The 20376-nt window shown below is 34.4% G+C and overlaps 1 protein-coding gene across 1 annotated transcript; it reads right to left on the reverse strand.

Annotated features, from left to right (window-relative positions):
• Window positions 1–1157: 1157 nt before the first annotated feature.
• LOC104093775 (uncharacterized) lies at window positions 1158–10403 on the reverse strand. The gene is made up of 4 exons (XM_009599591.2): window positions 10269–10403; window positions 3586–3742; window positions 3329–3427; window positions 1158–3172 (listed from the first exon to the last, which is right to left on the reverse strand). Exons 1-4 carry the CDS (start codon window positions 10401–10403, stop codon window positions 1158–1160), a joined length of 2406 nt encoding a protein of 801 aa, XP_009597886.2.
• Between the last annotated feature and the right edge of the window lie 9973 nt (window positions 10404–20376).

Genomic DNA, 20376 nt, shown 5'->3' on the forward strand with positions numbered 1-20376 from the left:
TTTTACTAGAGTGGCATCACAAACGTTTCTACGAATGTTATTTATTATATTTTTTGTCCTTTATTTTTGCCTTTTCTCTCCGTGTTTTGCCCCTCTAAAGATTTTTGGTTCTTTTGTTTTCCCTTTAACTTTCTTAAAGTCTTTCACAAAGGAATTGCCAAAACATTAAATTGAAAGAGGCAATTAAGTGTTTTGGTCTTTCTCTCAGCTATACTTTATTATTAATGTGTTGTCTTTTCAGTTTTTATTATGAATCCTATGACTCTTCATTTATATTAGTGTGTTTTCGTCCATCCTACATCCTTTTGCTTTCTTCTATGTTTTATTTTCAGTGTGCATTTTGATGGAATCAGAAAGTATTGAATTTCATGGGATAAACTTTGAGTTGTATACACATTGGAAGCATATTATTTATCTATGTGAATAAAATTTTCTTATATGTTCTTGAATATTCATTTTGGTATCTATGTGAGTGCTCCGCTTCAGTTGGAATTACTGTAACTATGGTGTTGACCTTTTGATTTTTTGTGTTCAATTAAATTTGATTGTTATTTTAGCTGTTTCATGAGCATTAAAATTGTCTATCGATTTTTTTTTTTTATTTTGCAAAGAAAGACTATTTCCCATTGGTTCTTCAGATTCATTGGAGAAACTCTGCAGTGGTTATTTTATAGTAATACTGAAGAATCAAGTTCTAAGTAGTTATGCACTTAAATCTTTTTATTTGTTCTTATCTGACATAAGTTCCCTAAAATATTTGAACACTTCAATAATAAAGAAAGATTTATGCATCATCATGGATCTGTTTTAGAATTTCGGCTCTTCCACTATTTTCATATTGATTTTAATTTCTGCATACGTATTATGCTTATGGTTTTACGCCTTTGCTCTTCCTAATTTTCATTATATTGTTGTTACTATCTTTATTGCCATCATGGGAACATATTTTCTTACTAACGGCTGAGAATTATTGGTGGTAGTAGACTTCGTTTTCTCCTGGTCTCTACAATTTTCTCTCTAGCTGTGCTCGGTATATTACTACTATTATGTTAAGGCTAACAGTGGCGGACCCAGAATTTTTATCAAGCGGGTTCAAAATGCAAAGAAGCAAATATACAAAGAGGTCAACAAAAACTATATATTAATAAAATATATTATTACAACTGTCCTCTACGAGTTTTCATTTCCTGAAACGTATTCATAATAGTCTCATCATAAATGGTGTTAAATATTTTTCTTTCTACATAAGGTACCAAATAACCGCTCATGAATTCGTCATTCATTCGATTTCGCAATTCACTCTTGATCAACTTCATCACCGAGAAAGTTCTTTCAACTGTAGCAGTGGCAACTGGTAGAAGCAAAGCAAATTTTACAAGGCGAAACACAAATGGATAATTCAAATGCTTCTTTGTCTTAACTAGTGTTTCAGAAAGATCAACAAGTCCTTGTAGATTTGAGAACCTTTCATCAACATTACGAATATCAACAATATAAGTTTCAAGTTGATTCTTGAGCGTAACCATTATATTCTCATCAAAATCGTCAGGATACAATTCAGCCATCATCAATATCTTGTTTATGTCAAAACTGGAAAATGAATCAACTGGATTTAAGCAAGCTACTCCAACTAGCAAGTTCGTTGTCACCTCATTAAAACGAGCATTGAGTTCTTGAACTTGCCAATCAATAATCTTAAAAAATATATCAACACGATAGTGATGTAAAATAGTATAATCAGTAACTTTACGTCGAGATCTTCCGGCGTTAACATAGAAGTCATCAAAGTTTGGTATCAAAATATTATACTTAACACAAAATGCAGACACCTTATCAATAAGTGAATTACATTCTTCTTCTCTTAGCTTTTGCAATCGTTTCTTTGCCACTTCAACAAGTAGAATAGCATTTGCAATATCTTGCTCCTTTTTTTTTTGTAAGGATGTATTAAGCTCATTTGTAATCCCCAAAACACCTCTCATTAGGTGCAACATGAAAGCAACCTCAAATGTTTGACAAGTGCTAAGATATCCCTTTGCCTTAGCTCTTTCTTCTAAAGTTCGGGCATCAACAACGATAGTATTAAGAACATCAATAATTGAGCCAAACATAAAAATAAAGTTCTTAAAAGATTTGTAATGCGAACCCCAACGAGTATCGGCAGCTCTTGCAAGACCAAGTTCTTGATTCAAACCCCTATCCGTTTCAAGTTCACCCATGTCTAATGCCTCTTGAACTTTTTCTGCTTGAGATTCTCGAAGATCATCCATATGTTTAAAAGAACCTCCCACTATATTCAATACATTAGAAACCAACAATACAAGTTCTTCCACTTCAAGACACTTTTTGGATACCGCAACAAGAGTCAATTGAAGTTGGTGTGCAAAACAATGAATGGAATAAGCAGATTTACTTTCTTGTTGAATCAAAGTTTTGAGGCCACGTAAATCCCCTTGTATGTTGCTTGCTCCATCATAGCATTGTCCACGCACGTAAGATAAACTCAAAGAATGTTGAGCAAGGTAATCAACAATTGCTTTCTTTAAACATAAAGTACTAGTATTACGAACATGAGTGATCCCAATAAAATGCTCCACCACAGATCCACATATATTAACATATCGCAAGACAATAACTACTTGCTCTTTGCGTGATACATCACATGATTCATCAACTAGCAATGCAAAAAAGTCTCCATTTAGATCGTCCATAATTGTTTTAACTATTTCAATTTTACATGCAATGATAATGTCTTTTTGAATTTTATGAGAGGTCAATTGATCATTCTTTGGAGCCTTTTTCAACACAAGATCACGGATTTTATCGCACCTCTCTGCATACCATGAAAGAATCTCAAGAAATTTACCCTTGTTTAATGATAATTCATCTTCACGATGTCCACGGAATGCCAATCCTTGATTCAATAGGAGTCTCATAACCTCAATTGAAGCCTTCAAGCGAATTTTGTATTCGAGCTTGGTTTGACTGGATTGCCTATCAAATAAAGGTTGAATTGACTGTTTTTGTTTTAATAGATCTTCACATTTTCTTTTTGCATGATTATGAATACTGCTCGACTTATCAACATGAATATTGAATCTCTTCTTTTTTTGCCAACTCTTAAATCCTAAACTTGAAAATACATCGCCTCCACCTTGATGAATGTCTTCATCTTGAAATAAGTAACAACACTAACAATAAGTTGCATCTTCTATCACACTGTACTCCAACCAATTACGATATTCATCAAACTATTTAGGATTGAAACGACGCTTTAAGTTCGAAAAATCTCTTTGAGGAAACTTATGATATCGGGGTTGGTAAGGACCTCTTCGGAGATATTCTCTTCTAATCTCATCACGCTCATTTGGATGATAATATTTAATGGGTATTCTCTCCTTTGGATCAGCCGGTAAAGAATCAAGATCTATTCATTGTCTTTGTCTTTTACTTCTCAATATAAGCAAGTTTATTACTCTCAATTTCTCACCTTTCCCCATTTTCCATTATATCTCAAATTGAAATTGAGTTTCTCAGCCAAAACCCATTAAAACAATCTGAATTTTTTTCCAAAGCATAAATTACAAAAATCTGCAATATAAGCAAGTGAGAAACCTGATAGTGACAACTGACGGGCTGACGGCGAGAGACGGAGAGAGGCGACCCAACGAGATTCGAGAAGCGGCAGTGGCTTATGGCTACTGGAGGAGACCTCTATGAAGCAATGTTCTTTGAAATTGAACTACAACAAAGAGAAGAAAGCATATAGAGGTGAAGAAAATTTATTGGGATTAAATCTTTATGCAAAAGAGGAATAAATACTAGAAATTAGAAAACTAGAATTGGTTCTTATTGTTATTGATCACCTGAACTTTTAGTTAGATACCAAGATGAAGCCCTTTGTCTTTGAGGGAGATGACCTTCTCGGCAGGGGCTAACAGAGGAGGTGAGTGGTGACTATGGAAGCGATTCTCTTTGAAATTGAGAGAGAGAGAGAGAGGGGGAGAGGCACTGAAGGGCTTGGGATTAAAGATTCTGATCGTTTTCTGATTTGGAGAATTGGGGGATATTTTAAAAAGACATAAACGACGTTGTTTTATGGGAAAAGAGACCTATATTAAAAAAATCAAAAATAGAGGGCATATATGCAACTGACTGGTTTTGAACTCAGGATCATGTGGAAAATTTGAACACATTTGAACCCTCTTTACCAGCAGGCTAGGCGATTTACTTGTTTAAAGTGGGTTCAAAATAATCTTTATACCATTACGTTTTCGAAGACAAAAAATATGCATACATACACGGTATTATTTTTTGACGAAGTAGGTTCATATGAACCCTCTTGACTCCATGTGGGTCCGCCCCTGAAGGCTAAGATGTCAAAGTTCTTCCTCACTAATTTCTACTTTAGATGTGTACATGATATTAAATTTTATCTTGCCATAAGATTTCTTTGCAGTGTGTGTGTATATATATATATTTATTTATTTATTTATTTATTTTTTTCAAACCATTTCTCCCATATTTAATCTATTGCTTGTGTGAATTCCAGTAAATTGTCATGTCATATTGTGTTGCTTAATATATTACTATCAACCATGTCATTTTGGCCATTTGAATTTAGGTGCTATTGGAATTTCGCACTCAAATCTGTTTGTGATCGGAGGGTTTATAGAAACATCAAATGCGACTTATCTTTTGACCGAGAGGCTAAGAGTATGACTGTTGCTCCATTTGGTCGATATTTAGGAAGTAAGTTCAACAAAAAACTCATGAACCAATTATTATTGTGAGTTCAATGGGTTTTATTATGGTAGCCACCTCTGCTCGGATTATGGGGAGCCCTGAAACCTTTTTGGGCTGTAAAGAAGATCTTTTGTTTCCTTTATACTTATATTAGAAAGAGAATTTGAATGATTCATGACTAGCTTAATAAGAGTTTCAAATGTAATATAGTTATAAGTCAGCTTTTATACATATGAGGTGCATTAAAATAAAGTTGTTTGTGTCATATACTTAATTTCTGCTGTGTAAATTTTTGCTGCTATAAATGTTATAACTATAGCTTTTATTATTAATAAAATTCTGAGACAAATGGTCATTTCTGTTTATGGTTCTTGCTTAATATGGTCTGGCAGTCGTTGAAATTATCCAAAGTCATATTCATTAAAAAATTGCATTTGCTGCATGGTATGATAACCAAAGCGTTGATATTATGCTCAACATGAAAGTGGTTATTCCATATAATACTAATATAACCCATTTTCAGTATAAAAATAAAATAAAAAAGAAAAACTGTATTGCGGCTGAATCTAATTTGAAAGCTAAATCTTTAACCTGTAATAACATTTATTGGGGGCCACAATGCTTTACATGACTTTACTTTTGCGACAATTAAAATGAATACAAGGATAAAAAACTTGAGGTAGAGGCTGAGATTAGTGAAGCCATATTAACCAAAGCAAAAGAAGCACCACCAATAGCAGCACATGCACCAGGTAAGTCGTTTTTTCAAATATTAGAACTAAATTAAATTAATTAAATTGATTTTTTATAGATTCGGTTTTTCTCGATTTTTCGATTTTTTCGGTTATTTATCAGTTTTTTCTTAAATATGAGACATACACTACCAAACGCATATTTCGGCTACTATATTTTCAACGTAACACTATCAAACTAATTGCTCTTTGAGAAATCTATCATTTACCAAGATATATTGATGATAATTGACTCAAATAGTGATAAATAATTTAAGTACTCAATTAAAAATCGATTATTTTTAACATGAAATAAATTCTTGTACTTAGCAAAATAAAACTACCAATCAAACTAGAATGCAAAGAATTAGATTATTATAATAGCAAAGAACTAGACTAAAAATACAAATGACTAATATGTACCATAAAATTTCAGAAACTTTATATAAAAATATACATATATATAGGTGTAATAATAAATTTATATAACTACTTTTATAGTCGGTCTGATTCGGTTTTTTCGGTTATTTTTTTATTAAAACCAAAGCCAAACCAAATTTAATTGGATTTTAAAATTTTAAACCAAAACCAAAAAGTATCGATTTTTTTAGCCGGTTTGGTTCGGTTTTCGGTTTGGTTCGGTTTTTCGAATTTTTATGAACACCCCTAATAGTATGATATACTCCCTCCGTTTCAATTTATGTGAACTCATTTGAGTGGGTACGGAGTTTAAAAAAAGAGAGAAGACTTTTGAACTTGTGGTGTAAAATGAGGCACATATATTTTGTGTGGCTATAAATCATTGCATAAAGGTAAATTGTTTCCAAATAAAGAAAGTGATCATTCTTTTTAGCACGAACTAGAAAAGAAATAGATTCACATCAATTGAAACGGAGGGAGCAGTAAACAACAAATAAATTTGTTTAGCTAGGGAACATTCTACTCTATATGTGTAAAAGCTTTTTAAATAATCATCTCCTTTTTCTTTTTCCCTTTTCCTATATACTATTTTAGTAAGACAAAAATTGGATTCATTATTCTTAAATTTTTAAGTTGTTATTTAAAGCATTCTTTTCGTGTCTTAAATAGTAGAGTATTATAGTACTATGAAGGATTCACTTCAATTAGACGAAGGGCGAGGTATTTTATCTGAAGTTAGATCTTTCGTTTTTAAGTGAGTAAAGATTAAAATTTAACTATTAATTGTGTAAAAGATTTTTCACGGTTAATGTAATTTTACCAATTCTCATATGTCATTATCCATTTTAATAGTTTATAGTAAAATCGTGAAAGAAATTTTTTATTAGTAGAGATTGATTTTCTGTTATATGTCATTACTGATTTAGATATGTTTTAGCTTTTTATGATCGCGCGAAGCGCGAGTAAATTAACTAGTTTTAGTATAATGCTATGATTTATCTTATATATATTATTATGTTATTTTTTTGAAAAATATATTATATAGTAGTATCTTGTTAGGACTAAAGAAATATTTGGAGCACAAGTTACATATCTTGTACTATGAAGACTTTATCGGGAAAAACTCCGAAAATCCGAAAAAAACCCAAAAAAAAAACCGTGAAAGACTGAGATGGAAAATCCCGACTTTATTGGTTTGGTTTGGTTTGGTTTGGTTTATAGATTTAAAAACACTACTAGAAATTCGGAAAAAAACGTCCAAAAAAACTGACCAAAGTTGGTCGGTAATGGCCAATAACAGTCCAAAATGCGACCAATAACGTGTGGTCGGTATTTTGAAGGTCGGAAGGGCATACCAACCAAAGTTGGTTGGAAATTACCGACCAACTTTGGTCGGTCAACTAAATTAAAAAAAACAATTGCCGAAAAAACCGATCAAAGCTGATGTGTATTTTAATTATGTAATTAAAAAATGCACCATCTGAGAATCGAACCGAGGTCTGTACTGTGGCAGAATACTATTCTACCACTAGACCATTAGTGCATTTTATTTTAAGACTGTCTTTTATTTCGTTTATACTCTTTAATTGTATTTTCGCACGAAAATAACCGACCAAAATTGGTCGGTTTTATTAAAAAATAAAATTACCAACCGAATTCGGTCGGTTTTTTAAAACTGACCGGCCGAATTAACCGACCGATTTCGGTCGGTTTTTTAATATTAATTTTAATTTATTTTAAATGAAAAACCGACCAAAGTTGGTCGGTTTCTTGAAAATTAAATTTCGCGGGACTCAAAAATAATTTTCCGCATTTTTGCGCCAAAGAAAACCGATCAAAGTTGGTCAGTTTCGTAAAAAAAAATTTAAAAAATAAAATATTTTGAAAAACCGACCAACTTTGATCGGTTTTTTGGCCGGTTCTTTGACCGACCAAAATTGGTCGGTCGACCGTTGTCGGTTTTTGCCGAATTTCTAGTAGTAAAATCTGACACCATTGGTTTGATTTGGTAATTGAAAAATTCAAACCAACCCGACTTATGTACACCCCTAATTTTAGGTATGAACTAACATTGTCTGCTAATTAAAATTAGTTCATAAAATAAGAATTCCTCCTTGAATATCATGAAGCGTAGTTGCCCCTGATCCACAATTGTTTTTCGTAACCAGCAAAAGTATTGTAGAATGAGGATATCAAAAGAAATACAAGAATATTTGAATATTGTCATCTAAAGACCGGTGGCGGATGTAGTGTACTTAGTTATGGGTTCAATTGAATTCATAATTTTTGACGCGGAACAAAAATTTATGTACAAAAATTTATTAAAATTACAAAAATAATAGATATGAACTCATAACTTTAAAAATATAACGGGTTCAATTCTAAAAACCTTATATCTTGAACTCATAGAGTTTAAATCTTGGATTCACCACAGCCCATTATTGTTTAGTGGTTAGTTGCTACCACTTTAACGTTTTCACCAACTAAATGTTCTTTTCTAATTTAGACTTCAATAAGGTAACAATTATCAAAATATTACAAGTGACTTATAATTTCAATATTTAGAGAATGCTGCACATTACTTTGTTCATTTTGCATCCCTATCTCTTTCCACTCTGCTTACCTGTATGAATAGAAATCACAAGTCAGCTTGAAGTCAATAGTTTCCTGGATCTATTTTAATCAATACCTACAGGGTAATTTGGATTTAGTTTGTGTGTGGATTAAGAGCTTCTTCTTTTTTTTTTTTCTTTTTTTTTTTTTAGAGGAATTTGGTATTCAAAACTTACAAGCCCGACTAAGAGGTTAAGATATCCTCTAACCAAGTAATTTTCCACTCTCAAACTTCCAATCGAAAACTTATAATTAACGGTGGAAGTATGGAGTATCTCAACTATTTCAGCAAGTGTAAGTAGAACTAAAGGTGACAGGGGCCGGTCCGGTCCGGTACCGGTTTTTTCCAACCGGGTTTACCGGGTGCGGGCCCATCTGGTCATTTAATAAACCGGAACGGTTACGGGCCAAAGGGGCCGGGCCGGGTTTGTTGATTTTTTTAAAAAAAATTTTGTATAGCTACCATAATTTATATTAAGATAAAGTAAAATTATTTAAAAAAAATAATCTTATAAAAAGAGTGTTTGAATAAAGGATGCAAAAGCTTTAAAATCCTTATATTTGAATATTTCATTAACAATTTAAGATAATAGAATACAATGAAGATGAAAAAAAATTGCACTTATAATTTGCAAGTTCTTTTTTTATTTCAAACTTGTAAATTAAAATTTACATTCAAAGGTTTTGCATTGCCTTAGTAAGTTTTTATTAATCAATATGAACTTCTTGGCCATCTACAAGGAAGGTGGTCAAACAAATAATGTATGTATATCTGATATTGTCCATGAAGTCTAAAGATATCAGATCTACGAGTACTTCTAGGGATACCTTTAAATAATGGATTATAAATCCTTTGAATATACATAGTCAGATGAAGAAGCAAAAGAAAAAGGCATACAACCCAAAGCAATAATTTTTACTAACTCCTCACGATCCTTCATTTTATCATATCTAGGGTTTAGAGTTCCTTGATTTTCATCTAAATCAGAGTCCCATTCTATAGGTGTGAATATCTAATTTTTATACTATTTTAACACCTCCTAAATTCATTAGTGTTTTGTTGCTTTAATTATATTTCCCATTTTTTGTGTCTTTGATTGCATATTTTTATCATAAAAATACCAAAAAATAGTTCTTTCTTTATTTGTGCATTTTAGGAATTAACTAACTATTCAATTGGTGAATTAATCTAGTTAATTGATCATTTGAATAAGTTAGTTAATTGATCATTTGAATAACTAATTAATTTATTTGTTTGCATAAATTTAGTTTAATAAGTAGGATTAAGAAAGAAATTGGGCCAAATTTGAAAGAGAAAGTGGCCAAAAGTGCAAGATAAGGGGTTGCCTTTGAAAGGGTCCGGAACGACGTAGTTTTGCCTCAAAACTACATCGTTTCATTAAGTGACCCAAGATCAAATCTCACCCATTGATCACCCCTTGATCTAATGGTCCATATTTGATCTCTCAAGAGGTATTTAAAGCCTCAAAAATCTGAAAAATTCCCTCATTTCCCCCATAACTCTTTCTCTCTTCTCTCTCTCTTCTCTCCGCCGCCGCCGCCGGAAATCACCCACCGGCGACGGACCACCTCCAAATTAACACCATATAATCTCCACAACCGCCTCTTCCCATATCTCCAAACCAATTCCTTCCAAAAACCCTCAAACTCCTTGAATTTTAGATCTAAGAAACTTTAGCCACCACTTTTTGGTCCAAATTCTTGAAGCTCCGGCCAACACCACCCTACAACACATACATGAATGGATAGAGCTCCACGAGACCTACATTTTCCTACCCATTTCACCCCCAAAATCCCGTCGCTGCCGGCCCGCTCCTCGCCGCCGCCACGGCTCCACCGCCTCACCGCCGCCAAAACGCCCCGAACCCCCATTTTAGCTATTTTTCGACTCAAAGATACTCGTTTCTTTTGGCGAGATGCTGAAACGCATTTCGTTCTAGCATCTACCCAAAAGAAACATGCGTTTCAGAGTCGGGTAGTCGTCTTTTAGCATCTCCGGCGTCTTCTCGTGATTCGAACGACTTCAAGCATACTTGTTAGGTATAATCGTAATCTCTTTAATTAATTTTTGATTTTTTTTTAATATTTAGTAGATTAGTTTCTGATTTTTTTTATTTATTTATTTTTCTGTTTTGGTTATTTCTTGTTAATTAGAGTTTCAAGTTAGGTTTATTTAATTAGCTATCTCTATTTAGTTTAGTGGTTTGTTAGATTCGTTATTGATTTAAATATGATCTTTAGTGTATTAGTTAAATCCTTCACTTAGTTAGTCGATTATTTAGTTGTTGTTAGTTGTTGTCCGATTGTTAACGATGCTCGTTCTGTTTTGAGCATTAGTTTGTGAATTTAGTTGTTTGTTTAGTAATTAGTTTGCACAAATCGAATTCATTCCCATCAAGTTGGTTTTAATACTTAGTTCAATTACATTTTTAGTCTCGTCCATGCTTTGTTAGTTCATAGTTGTCCCAGTTTGATTTGTGTTGAGCAAGTAGTTTGTTGTTGATGGTTAAAATCTGAAGTTTAGTTTATTTTATCACAAAATAGGGTAATAGTAGCTTACTTTTACTAGTAGGGTGGCTGAAAGAATATTTTTTCTCCTTGCTTCTGACACAACAGATTTTCAGGTTGTCCTTTCACCTTTGGGACAGACCTTGAACAGTGTTTAGCACACAAAGTCAGTCTTTGGGACAGATTTTTGGTGAACTAAAATCTGTCCAAAAATCTAACTTTATTTGCCTATTGAAAGGGCTGCTTTTCTCCTATAAAAGAGACTCTCTTACACTTAGAATGGAGATCTGGACTCACTGAAAAGGACACACTCTATCTTATACTGAGACACATCTTGGAGAGTTGCTTAAAGACATATATCTTTGAGAAAAATCAGCAGCTTAATACATATAACAAGCTGAAATTTCAGAGTTTTGTGAGGATTATTTGAGTGCAAAAACCTTGAGAAAAATAGAAAGATCCCTTAGACAATTTGTGAAGTTGATAGCTACCAGTTTCAAGCATTTTTGTTGAGTTTTCTGGGTTGTCTTAACACTTGAGTTGCTGCTGTTTCTATTGTATTTGCTGCTGAGTTTTTGTTGCTGCACTGCTGTATTTTATTATTCTACAAATCAGGTAACTTTCAAATTCTTATATTGCAGATTCTTGATGATAATAAGAAGGATTTGATCCCGTTTTGGTTGATGGAACATATTAGATCTTATTTTGTTTCAAGATGAATGTTATATTAGTGTTATTATCATGTAAATCTGTTAAAGATTAGCTAAATTATCATTTTTTTCTTTATATATATGATTGAAATTGCATTCTATTAAGATTACTTAGTTTAAGGAAAAGATAAAGACCCCACTTTTAACCATGTTTGTTTAGTTTGGGCTCTTTTCCGTGAGTTATTTTCATGGTTCATGTATAATTATCTAAGAAAGACTTCTAGCTTCAAATATTTTGATGCTTTGAATTATAGTCAACATAATGTTATACTTAATATAGTTCTTCTCTTTAGCATTAAAGTATTATCGTTTTTTGTAGTTTTTATATTTAGTCGTGGTTTTTATGTTGTTAATGAGTGTAGTTTGATTAGTGCCATGTTGGTGTAGATGAGTAGAAATATTATGTTAATCCTTAAGAAATAGTTGATTAAGAAGATAAAAGATAATAATTAGCATGTAATTTTTTTTTATGAAAAAATAATTTTTAGTTTGGACATCAATGTAAGAAGTAATTTGGGCTTAGAAGAATACTTGTTATTTTGTGTTGTCTTGGTCATCGAGGCTCTTAAGTAATATGGGCCAAGTAAGCTAAATTTTGTAGGCCCAATGACAATAGAAAGTAAGATGGGCATTTTCTTTAAAATCAATAAATTGTCTTTTGTTAAATAAAATAAGTGGCCTAATACCATGAAAGTTTAACATAAGCTTACCCGGGTTTAATATCTTGCATTAGTGAGAAATTATTTTTAATAATAAATTTTTTTTTTTCCAGTCGAACAAGTAATAAATAAAAAGAAGCGCTTTTTAATTAATTTAAGCGATAGGCAATTTTAGGCACGTTTGAGATGTAGACCATGTGTTTATACACGGTCCTTGGTCGATATATATTTTTTTTTAATAAAGTAGTCATGTGTACATTCCCGCTCCTTGACTCTTCAATATTAATTATATTTAAACCATGTGTACCGACACGTTCTTTGTGTTAATACATATAATCAAATAAGGACCTTGTGTGCTTGGACGCTCCTAGGCCAAAATTATTAATTATTAAGCGGTACTAGACAATAGTAACTTAAGGCAAATAATACACACTTTATCCAAAAATAATTCAAGCCAAATTTTAGTCAATAAAAGCGACCGTGCTAGAACCACGGATTCGGGGAATGCCTTACACCTTCTCCCCGGTTAACAAAATTCCTTATCCGGACTTTGTTTTCGCATACTAATAATAATAGAGTCAAATCTTTCTTTGATTAGGATTCAAATAAAAGGTGACTTGGAACACCAACAAAATTAATTCCAAGTGGCAACTCTGTAAAATAATCCCTACTCAATTTTGTCACTTTAATTGGAAAAATTATTTAATCCACATAATATTATTTTGCGGGTAGAAAAAGGGGTGTGACAATAGGATGAGTAATTTTCATATGTCTACTAAGTATTCCAGTCCCCCCTAAACTTCCTCTAGTCTTATGTTTAAAATTATCTTTACAAAGTTTGCATCTAACTTTATCAGAATTCTTTTTCGTAAAAATATTTCCAAACTTTACTTCTTTTGCTCCGATTAGTAGTCGGGTCCACATGTGGTCTACTACTAGCGCCACGACCACCTTCCCTGCTACCAACTCCAAGTAAGTGGTGTCTCATATTCAATTTCTAATTTATTATCTTCTATATCGAAATCTTCCTGTAATCGTCCATAATCTATATTATTATCAGGTGATGTTTCAGAAACATGTATAGAGTCATTTAAATTACTACTAGATGTTGAAGTAGTACCTTCTTTTTTTTTTTCCGATTACCCCGATTAGCAACCTTATTACACACTCTTTTGCAGCATTAAACATATTGTGAAAATTTAACTACTAACAAAAATTAAATATGCAAATAAAATAGTAAATAGGAGAAAGAGTAGGAGAGAGTACACCAAATTCCGCAATAAATTAAACACTTGATAATTTTTGCAACTCCAATATTACCATGAAGAAACGTCAATTGTTCAAAGTTCAAACTTCAAATAATATGATAAATTAAATTCAAAAACAATGAGAGCCAAATGGTTTATTGTAATTTAGGTGAAGAATGAGAGAATGACAATTGAGAATTTGAGTTTGAGAAATGAGAGATGAGTAAAGAAATGAAGAAGAGAGGGTGTGTATTTATAGTTTTTTAAAGGGCTAAATTAATTATTATTAAAAGTGTTATTGTTTAAAAAAATTGCCCAAAAAGGGCTATTCTTGCAAAATATCCGTTGGGCAACGGTCAAATTGGAAACTGACCGTTGCCAACGGTCAAATGAATTTAAAAAACAAATTCAGAAAATAGCCATTGAACCGGTCCGAGCCAGTCCGATTAACCGGTTCAACAGTGATTTTCCTTGATCGGGTTTGATCGGTAAGAAAAATGTAAACATCCCAATCCCTTACCCCCAAAACCCATTCCTACCCGGTTTCCTACTACCGGTCCGGACTGGTCCGGTTTAATACCGGTTTGGACCGGTCCGAAATCGGGTCAACCCGGCCCGTTAAACATGTTTAAATAGAACCCCTTCAGAACGGGTTTTGGTACCAAGAAAAAGTTGAGAAAAGTTAAGTAATTAGAAAAAACAAAGAACTAATTGGGAAACCAATAATTTAATCCATTACTTTCTTTCTTCCAATTATAAATTGGAATTTATGAGAAAAACAGAAACCAGGGGAAGTACGTATGAGCTATTTTTATGAATGAAGAACGGCATTATTTCCACTGCTTTTTTCCCATAAACATTAGAGGTGATCTGTGTTGTTGGTGAATAATGTTTGTCTTGTAGACTCACTTTGTTAAATATGAGTTTCAATGATAAAAAATAATATATTACAGTTGTTGCATGATCACAAGGGATAAAACAAAGGAATCAAGATTCCCTATCATTCAAGTATGGATTAAGGAAACAATCTATCAACGGGAGCTCCAGAAGCAAAGGAAAGGAAAAGATATCAATGATTAGAGATGAAAAAGGAAGAAGCAACGGAAATCCGGAAGAATCAATCAATGATTTGATAGAAGATTGACGGAAGCTATTATAGGAAGGTCCCAAAAATAAAGGAAAACATGATTGCAAAGCTTTAAGTTGGAGATCGTTAAAGCCCGAAATCAGGGGATCCATCATCAATCACTCAAGTAACGGGAAGATCTGCCTAGTGGAAGAAAAGCTTGTCAAGGCCACAAGTCAAAGAAGATCAAAGAAAACTTGACTTTATTCTTGGAAAGAATCAATTTATAATTTGTTTCAAGGATCAACTCTTTTGGGTTTGTAATCTCTCAAGATTCACGTCAATCAAGAATCAAGAACGCCTCACGAAGTATATATACATCTGGTCGTTGAATCCACACCGTCGAAAACAACACGGAAGGGGTTGTTTGATTTATGGGCCTCCTCGATGGGGCGTTCTTTTGCAACTTGGGCCTTGTTAAACATCGACTCTGTGAACGAGGATGACTCGGCAATCTCTATCGGGCCGAGTGCTTCCTGCGAGGCTTTTTTTGCGTCTCGGGAAGCCTCAGTTCCTGCCTCTACCTCGGCCTCCCCGACGTGATTAAAATCGGCCTCGCCTCCCCTTGGTTCGAAGGCCCCATGCCCTTCGGGCAGCAACGGCATACTGGGCATCAGATCTAAGGCTTCTCCTTCCCCCTCGGACTCATCTCTCAATCGATAGAGTGAGTCCGGGGATAGTGCTTGACCACTTGTGCTTCCCTTGGGTTTACGCGCCAATCTTTTCCTTGGCCTCTTTTTCTTAGGGTCCGGAGAACTCAGAGCCTTTTTTCTTTTCTTTTCTTTATCCTGTCCCGAAGCAGGGGGCTCGGTGAAGATATCATCTTTACCGGATGGAGGCCTCATCTTGACATCTTTTGGTATACTTGCCAAAACGAAGTAAAAGCAAGTCAGAAAGCGATAGCGCGAAAGGGAAATCAAAGTCACTTGAGAAAACTCTTACCATGGGAACAAGCCTCCTATCGGCCCTTTGAGAGCTTGCGCCACAAACTCGGAATAAAGCCTTTGTTTTACAATGCCCTCGACCCATTCCTTGAGTCGAGGAACCACGCCCGGCATCCGAGCAACAACTGTACCACATCACAAAATATAGATGAGAGGGGAGGAAAAGAAAAGAGCAACGAACAAAATCTTAAAAGCGATATTATACTTACGTTTCATATTCCACTTTTCAGAAAATGGCATATGCTCGGTTGGGATCAAATTTGAGGTCTTCACTCAGACAAAATGACCCAATCAGCCTCGGTCCCGATCTTCATTGATGCTGAAAAATGGAGCTTTACTGGCCCGACGGGCAAGCTTAATCAGGACACTTCGATAAAGTCGGGGGCTATACAAACGCATAAGATGATCGATGGTGAAGGGACACCCCTTGATCTTGCTCACGAAGAAGCGGATCAGAATTACTATCCTCCATAACGAAGGATGTATTTGACCGAGGGTCACCTCGTATCTCTTACAAAAGGCAATGATGACCGGATCTAAGGGACCCAGCGTGAAGGGGTAAGTGTAAACACTTAAAAAATCCTCCACGTGGGTAGTAATTGCTTCCTTGGGTGTGGGGATCACTACGTATTTATCAGCCCAGTTACAATCTTCCTTGACCTTGGCAAGGACACTATCGGTGACCGAGCATATATATTTCGAGACCGGTTCACACCGGCCCTGTACCGAGGAGGTTTTTTCGACCTTGAAATCAGCTCCAGTTGGGCACCCCGTAGGGACAAACATTTGCAGAGAAGGTTCCGGTGTTGGTTCCTCGGCAGCGCCAGACAAAATATTTTTTTCAATAACCGATCGCGAAGCAGAGGGAATTTCTTTTTGGGGAACATATTTTGAAGTTTTTGACATTGCTTTTAGTGAAAAAAAAGTGGAGAAAGGGAGATGTTAATGAAAGAGAAGGTATGATTGATAGATGAGCAACTTTTACGGAAGTTTACAGAAAACCAGAAGGGAAGAAGTTTGAATGTAAGCTAGAAAATCAGAGAGTGAGAGTGATGAAGTTTCTTAAAGCACAAGAACAAAAAGTTTGAATGTAAAGTTCAAATGAATAGGTGAGAGGGTATTTATAGTTTTCCAAATGACGGTACACGTCTTGGTGTGGCCGACCGTTAACTAACACATATTTAATACCTAGAAGACTAGACCGATGGGACGTTTCAACTATTCTTATCGCTTACATCATAATTTTGTCGCTTACGTCATGATTTATCGAAGAGGAAATCGGGAGCTCACATCGTCTCTCGTCATTTACTCTCCGAAAAATGAGGGGACTATCTGTATACGGGTAAAATCGAACTCAGGATTTGACCGAGCATCCAACATGACAATTTGGGATCGAGAGATGGTGATAAAATCCTAGAGATCGGTCCCTGCCTTACCAAATTAGCCATCGGAACCACCAGATTTGCCTTCGAGTTTATTGAGGTCATAACCGATCCTGGTCATAACGGTCTCAAGGAATATATTGCCAGCTTATCCGACAGGGGTACGAAATTTCCGCAACTAACTGGGCATTACGGCAAAAATCTCGGAACATACCAGAAAATGGACCAACGGTTAACAAATCAAGTACATTTTTACCTTTTATGGAATAATAGAATAATACCTTAAAAGTAGGTTCCTCTAATATATAAAGGGTCCTCACAATTCATGAAACACATTGTATCATACACTCATAATCAATACATTATCGTTATCCTCTAAATTCTTATTCTTTGGTATCTTGGTGTCAATCAAAGTACATTCAACTTGAGGGTGGTCAGCTTGCCTAGGCTGAAATCATCTGATTCGTATGATTTGCAGTTAATTTATCATTATTTATTTTAATTGCAATCTAATTTATCGTTCAGTATCGAGTTAATCCGCATATCCTTTAAACCACTAACAAATTCAATTGTTATCCGATTTTGAAGGTAAATAATTATCCTAGTTGAATTTCCATTGACAAACCATAGCAACCACTAATAATTCCAGCCATCAGTTCCCGACTATCCTGCTGCAGACAACACAGTTTTACATGAAATTCTTCAAATAACCTTGTCAAGATTTTGACAAACGATAGCCAAAATTTGATGACGTCACATTTCATTATTTCTAGTGGTTCTCATTGTTTACCAAGGCTTTTGCAAACGGATTTGACATAGTGGAGCATTTCATTGCTGATCTCTTTGCTCCATCAGAGGCATACGGGGTCAAGATTCTGAAAAAAGGCTAATTTTGGATAATCGATTAATCTGTTGCTCGATAAGCCAACTTGGTTGTTATTTAAATGAATTATATGTTACTCATTGGAGTGGTGGTTTAAAACGGGAGAATTTCAAGCTGCACTTATAGTCTCTTCTCCATCAGGACCATTAATTGTAAAAATCACATTTCGAGGGCAGAAGATCTTCTTTTTATACTTTGACGGGCATCTTGATAGTCTACTTAGGCACATTGTTATATTACTATGTCTCGGATTTTACTTTGCCAAGACTATCGCATTAATTTGTGGTGGAGGAATTTCCATGGTTGAAGTGTTTCCAGTTTTCTCCATGGCATTTCCTTACCGAGAACAGAGGGTTGGGTTATGGGTACCGGCTAATAGGGCGGGTCGCTTTTAATTTAAGACCAAATGACTTGGATGATTGCCACGTGTCCAGTCCGTCTGTTGGGGGTATATGTGCTTCGACAGCGGAGTCTGAACCAATAGTATAACGGAGACAATTCTAGATAATTTTTAACAGTAGACGGACACATATCAGACCATTTTTCGTTCAGATTATAATTGAAACAAGTTTAGACTGCTGCTATTAGCTGGACAAATTAAATGAGCCTTACTGAATAGCCTGATCACTTTATTAAAAGAAATTAAACTTTTAGAATGAGTACAGCTTTATTTAATTAAGTTCTTTACATGCCTTCTCACATGTCGACTTTTTTATTTTTTTTGTTTTGCGGCCTAACGTATTTTTTTTGTTTATATTGATTAATCGAGATGCTGAACTCAAAATTTCTGATACCTTATTGAATTACGTGATAATCTCAACAGAAATTTTAAGGGCCTAACCTTTTCAATCACAGGGATCATGTTCTATTTTCATTTGAAGATGACAGCTCTGCTTCCTAGAGTCCATGCTATTGAAACGCTAAAACTTTCACGTGCTTACTGCTAGATCTAGCGAGTTAACTTGAATGTTAATCTAAACTTTTGCTAAGTTCAGAAGGTAAAACAAAATTATAAACACTTCTCTCAACGTGCTGATTTTGAATTTATTACATAAGTTTATTAGTTTAATTTCTTTCAAACTCTTTTCTTTTATCTGTTTGAAGGTATTTTTAGTCAAAATTCAAAGCGTTCGAAACTTTATAAGGAGAATGATGAACCTAAATTGGGGAGATTTTGGACGGCAATTGACACGTGATGCATATCCTTACTGAATAAGGAGATTGATGGACCTAAACAAAATAATAAGTCCTAGCTGGTAGATTTTAAATTTTACTTTTTACTAAAATATTAATATACGAGAAAAAACACAGCGACCGGTTAGTAAGTAGAGGATGGTGAGTGACCATGTCAGTTATGCATATTTTTTCTTTCTTCTCTAATTTTTTTATGTTATTTTTGGACAAGTGCTCCCCAATTAGCTCAATTAGCACTACTCAACTATTAAATTATGTAGGAAAAATAATATTCCACCCAAGAATAATATCCACGGTAAATAATAATAACACAAAAGAGTAACAACGATACCAAATCTTTTAACGGGGTAAAATACAATGCTCGAGCGGAGCCAGTGGCGGAGGTAGAGTGTCGTGACCGGGTTCGGCTGAACCCAGTAACTTTGATTCGAACCCTATATTTGTCTTACAAAATCCATTGAATATGTATAAATGATTAATTTAGAACCCACTAACTTTTAACGATTAGAATCCCGAACCCATAAGTTTGAAATCCTAACTCCGCCTCTGAGCGGAGCAATATAATACCACTATAATATTACAACTTGGTAGTGTCAAGAGACTACTACAACTTCAAAAGAAATAATACTCTTTACTTTAAGCAACTCACTACGATATTACTCCAACTCACCATTTATCTTACAGACTACTATCTGTGGATTACTCTCACTGCTATCTGCTTCTCTCGTTTTTTGGTGTGTTTCAAGAGAGAATTGGAGCTTGCTATTTATAGAAAGACTTGCCAACCGTTGGACCAATCAGAATGGTTTATTCTTTGTAATTTGCAGTGCAAATTGCCATCGGCCAAAACAAGTTTTGTGACTTGTTGCAACTTGTAAATTAGAACATAAACACGCCGCTCATAGCCGCAATTTCCTCCAATCATTTTTTTTACTTTATTTATTTAGGTATGCCCCACAAATCTCTCTCTTAATTTTGATTTTTCTTTTTCATTCCAAGACTTGATCTCAATCTCTGAAAATATTCAAACTTGAAATGCTTTGTAAAGATATCCACGGCTTGATCACGAGACTTCACATATTTGAGCTCAACTTCCTTCTTGGCAATGCATTCTTTCATGAAGTGATACCTTATATCTATATGCTTGCTTCGATCATGATATACTAGATTCTTCGCGAGTGCCTGTGTTGAT

The sequence above is a fragment of the Nicotiana tomentosiformis genome, chromosome 9 (assembly GCF_000390325.3).
Source record: "Nicotiana tomentosiformis chromosome 9, ASM39032v3, whole genome shotgun sequence".
Classification (NCBI taxonomy): domain Eukaryota; kingdom Viridiplantae; phylum Streptophyta; class Magnoliopsida; order Solanales; family Solanaceae; genus Nicotiana; species Nicotiana tomentosiformis.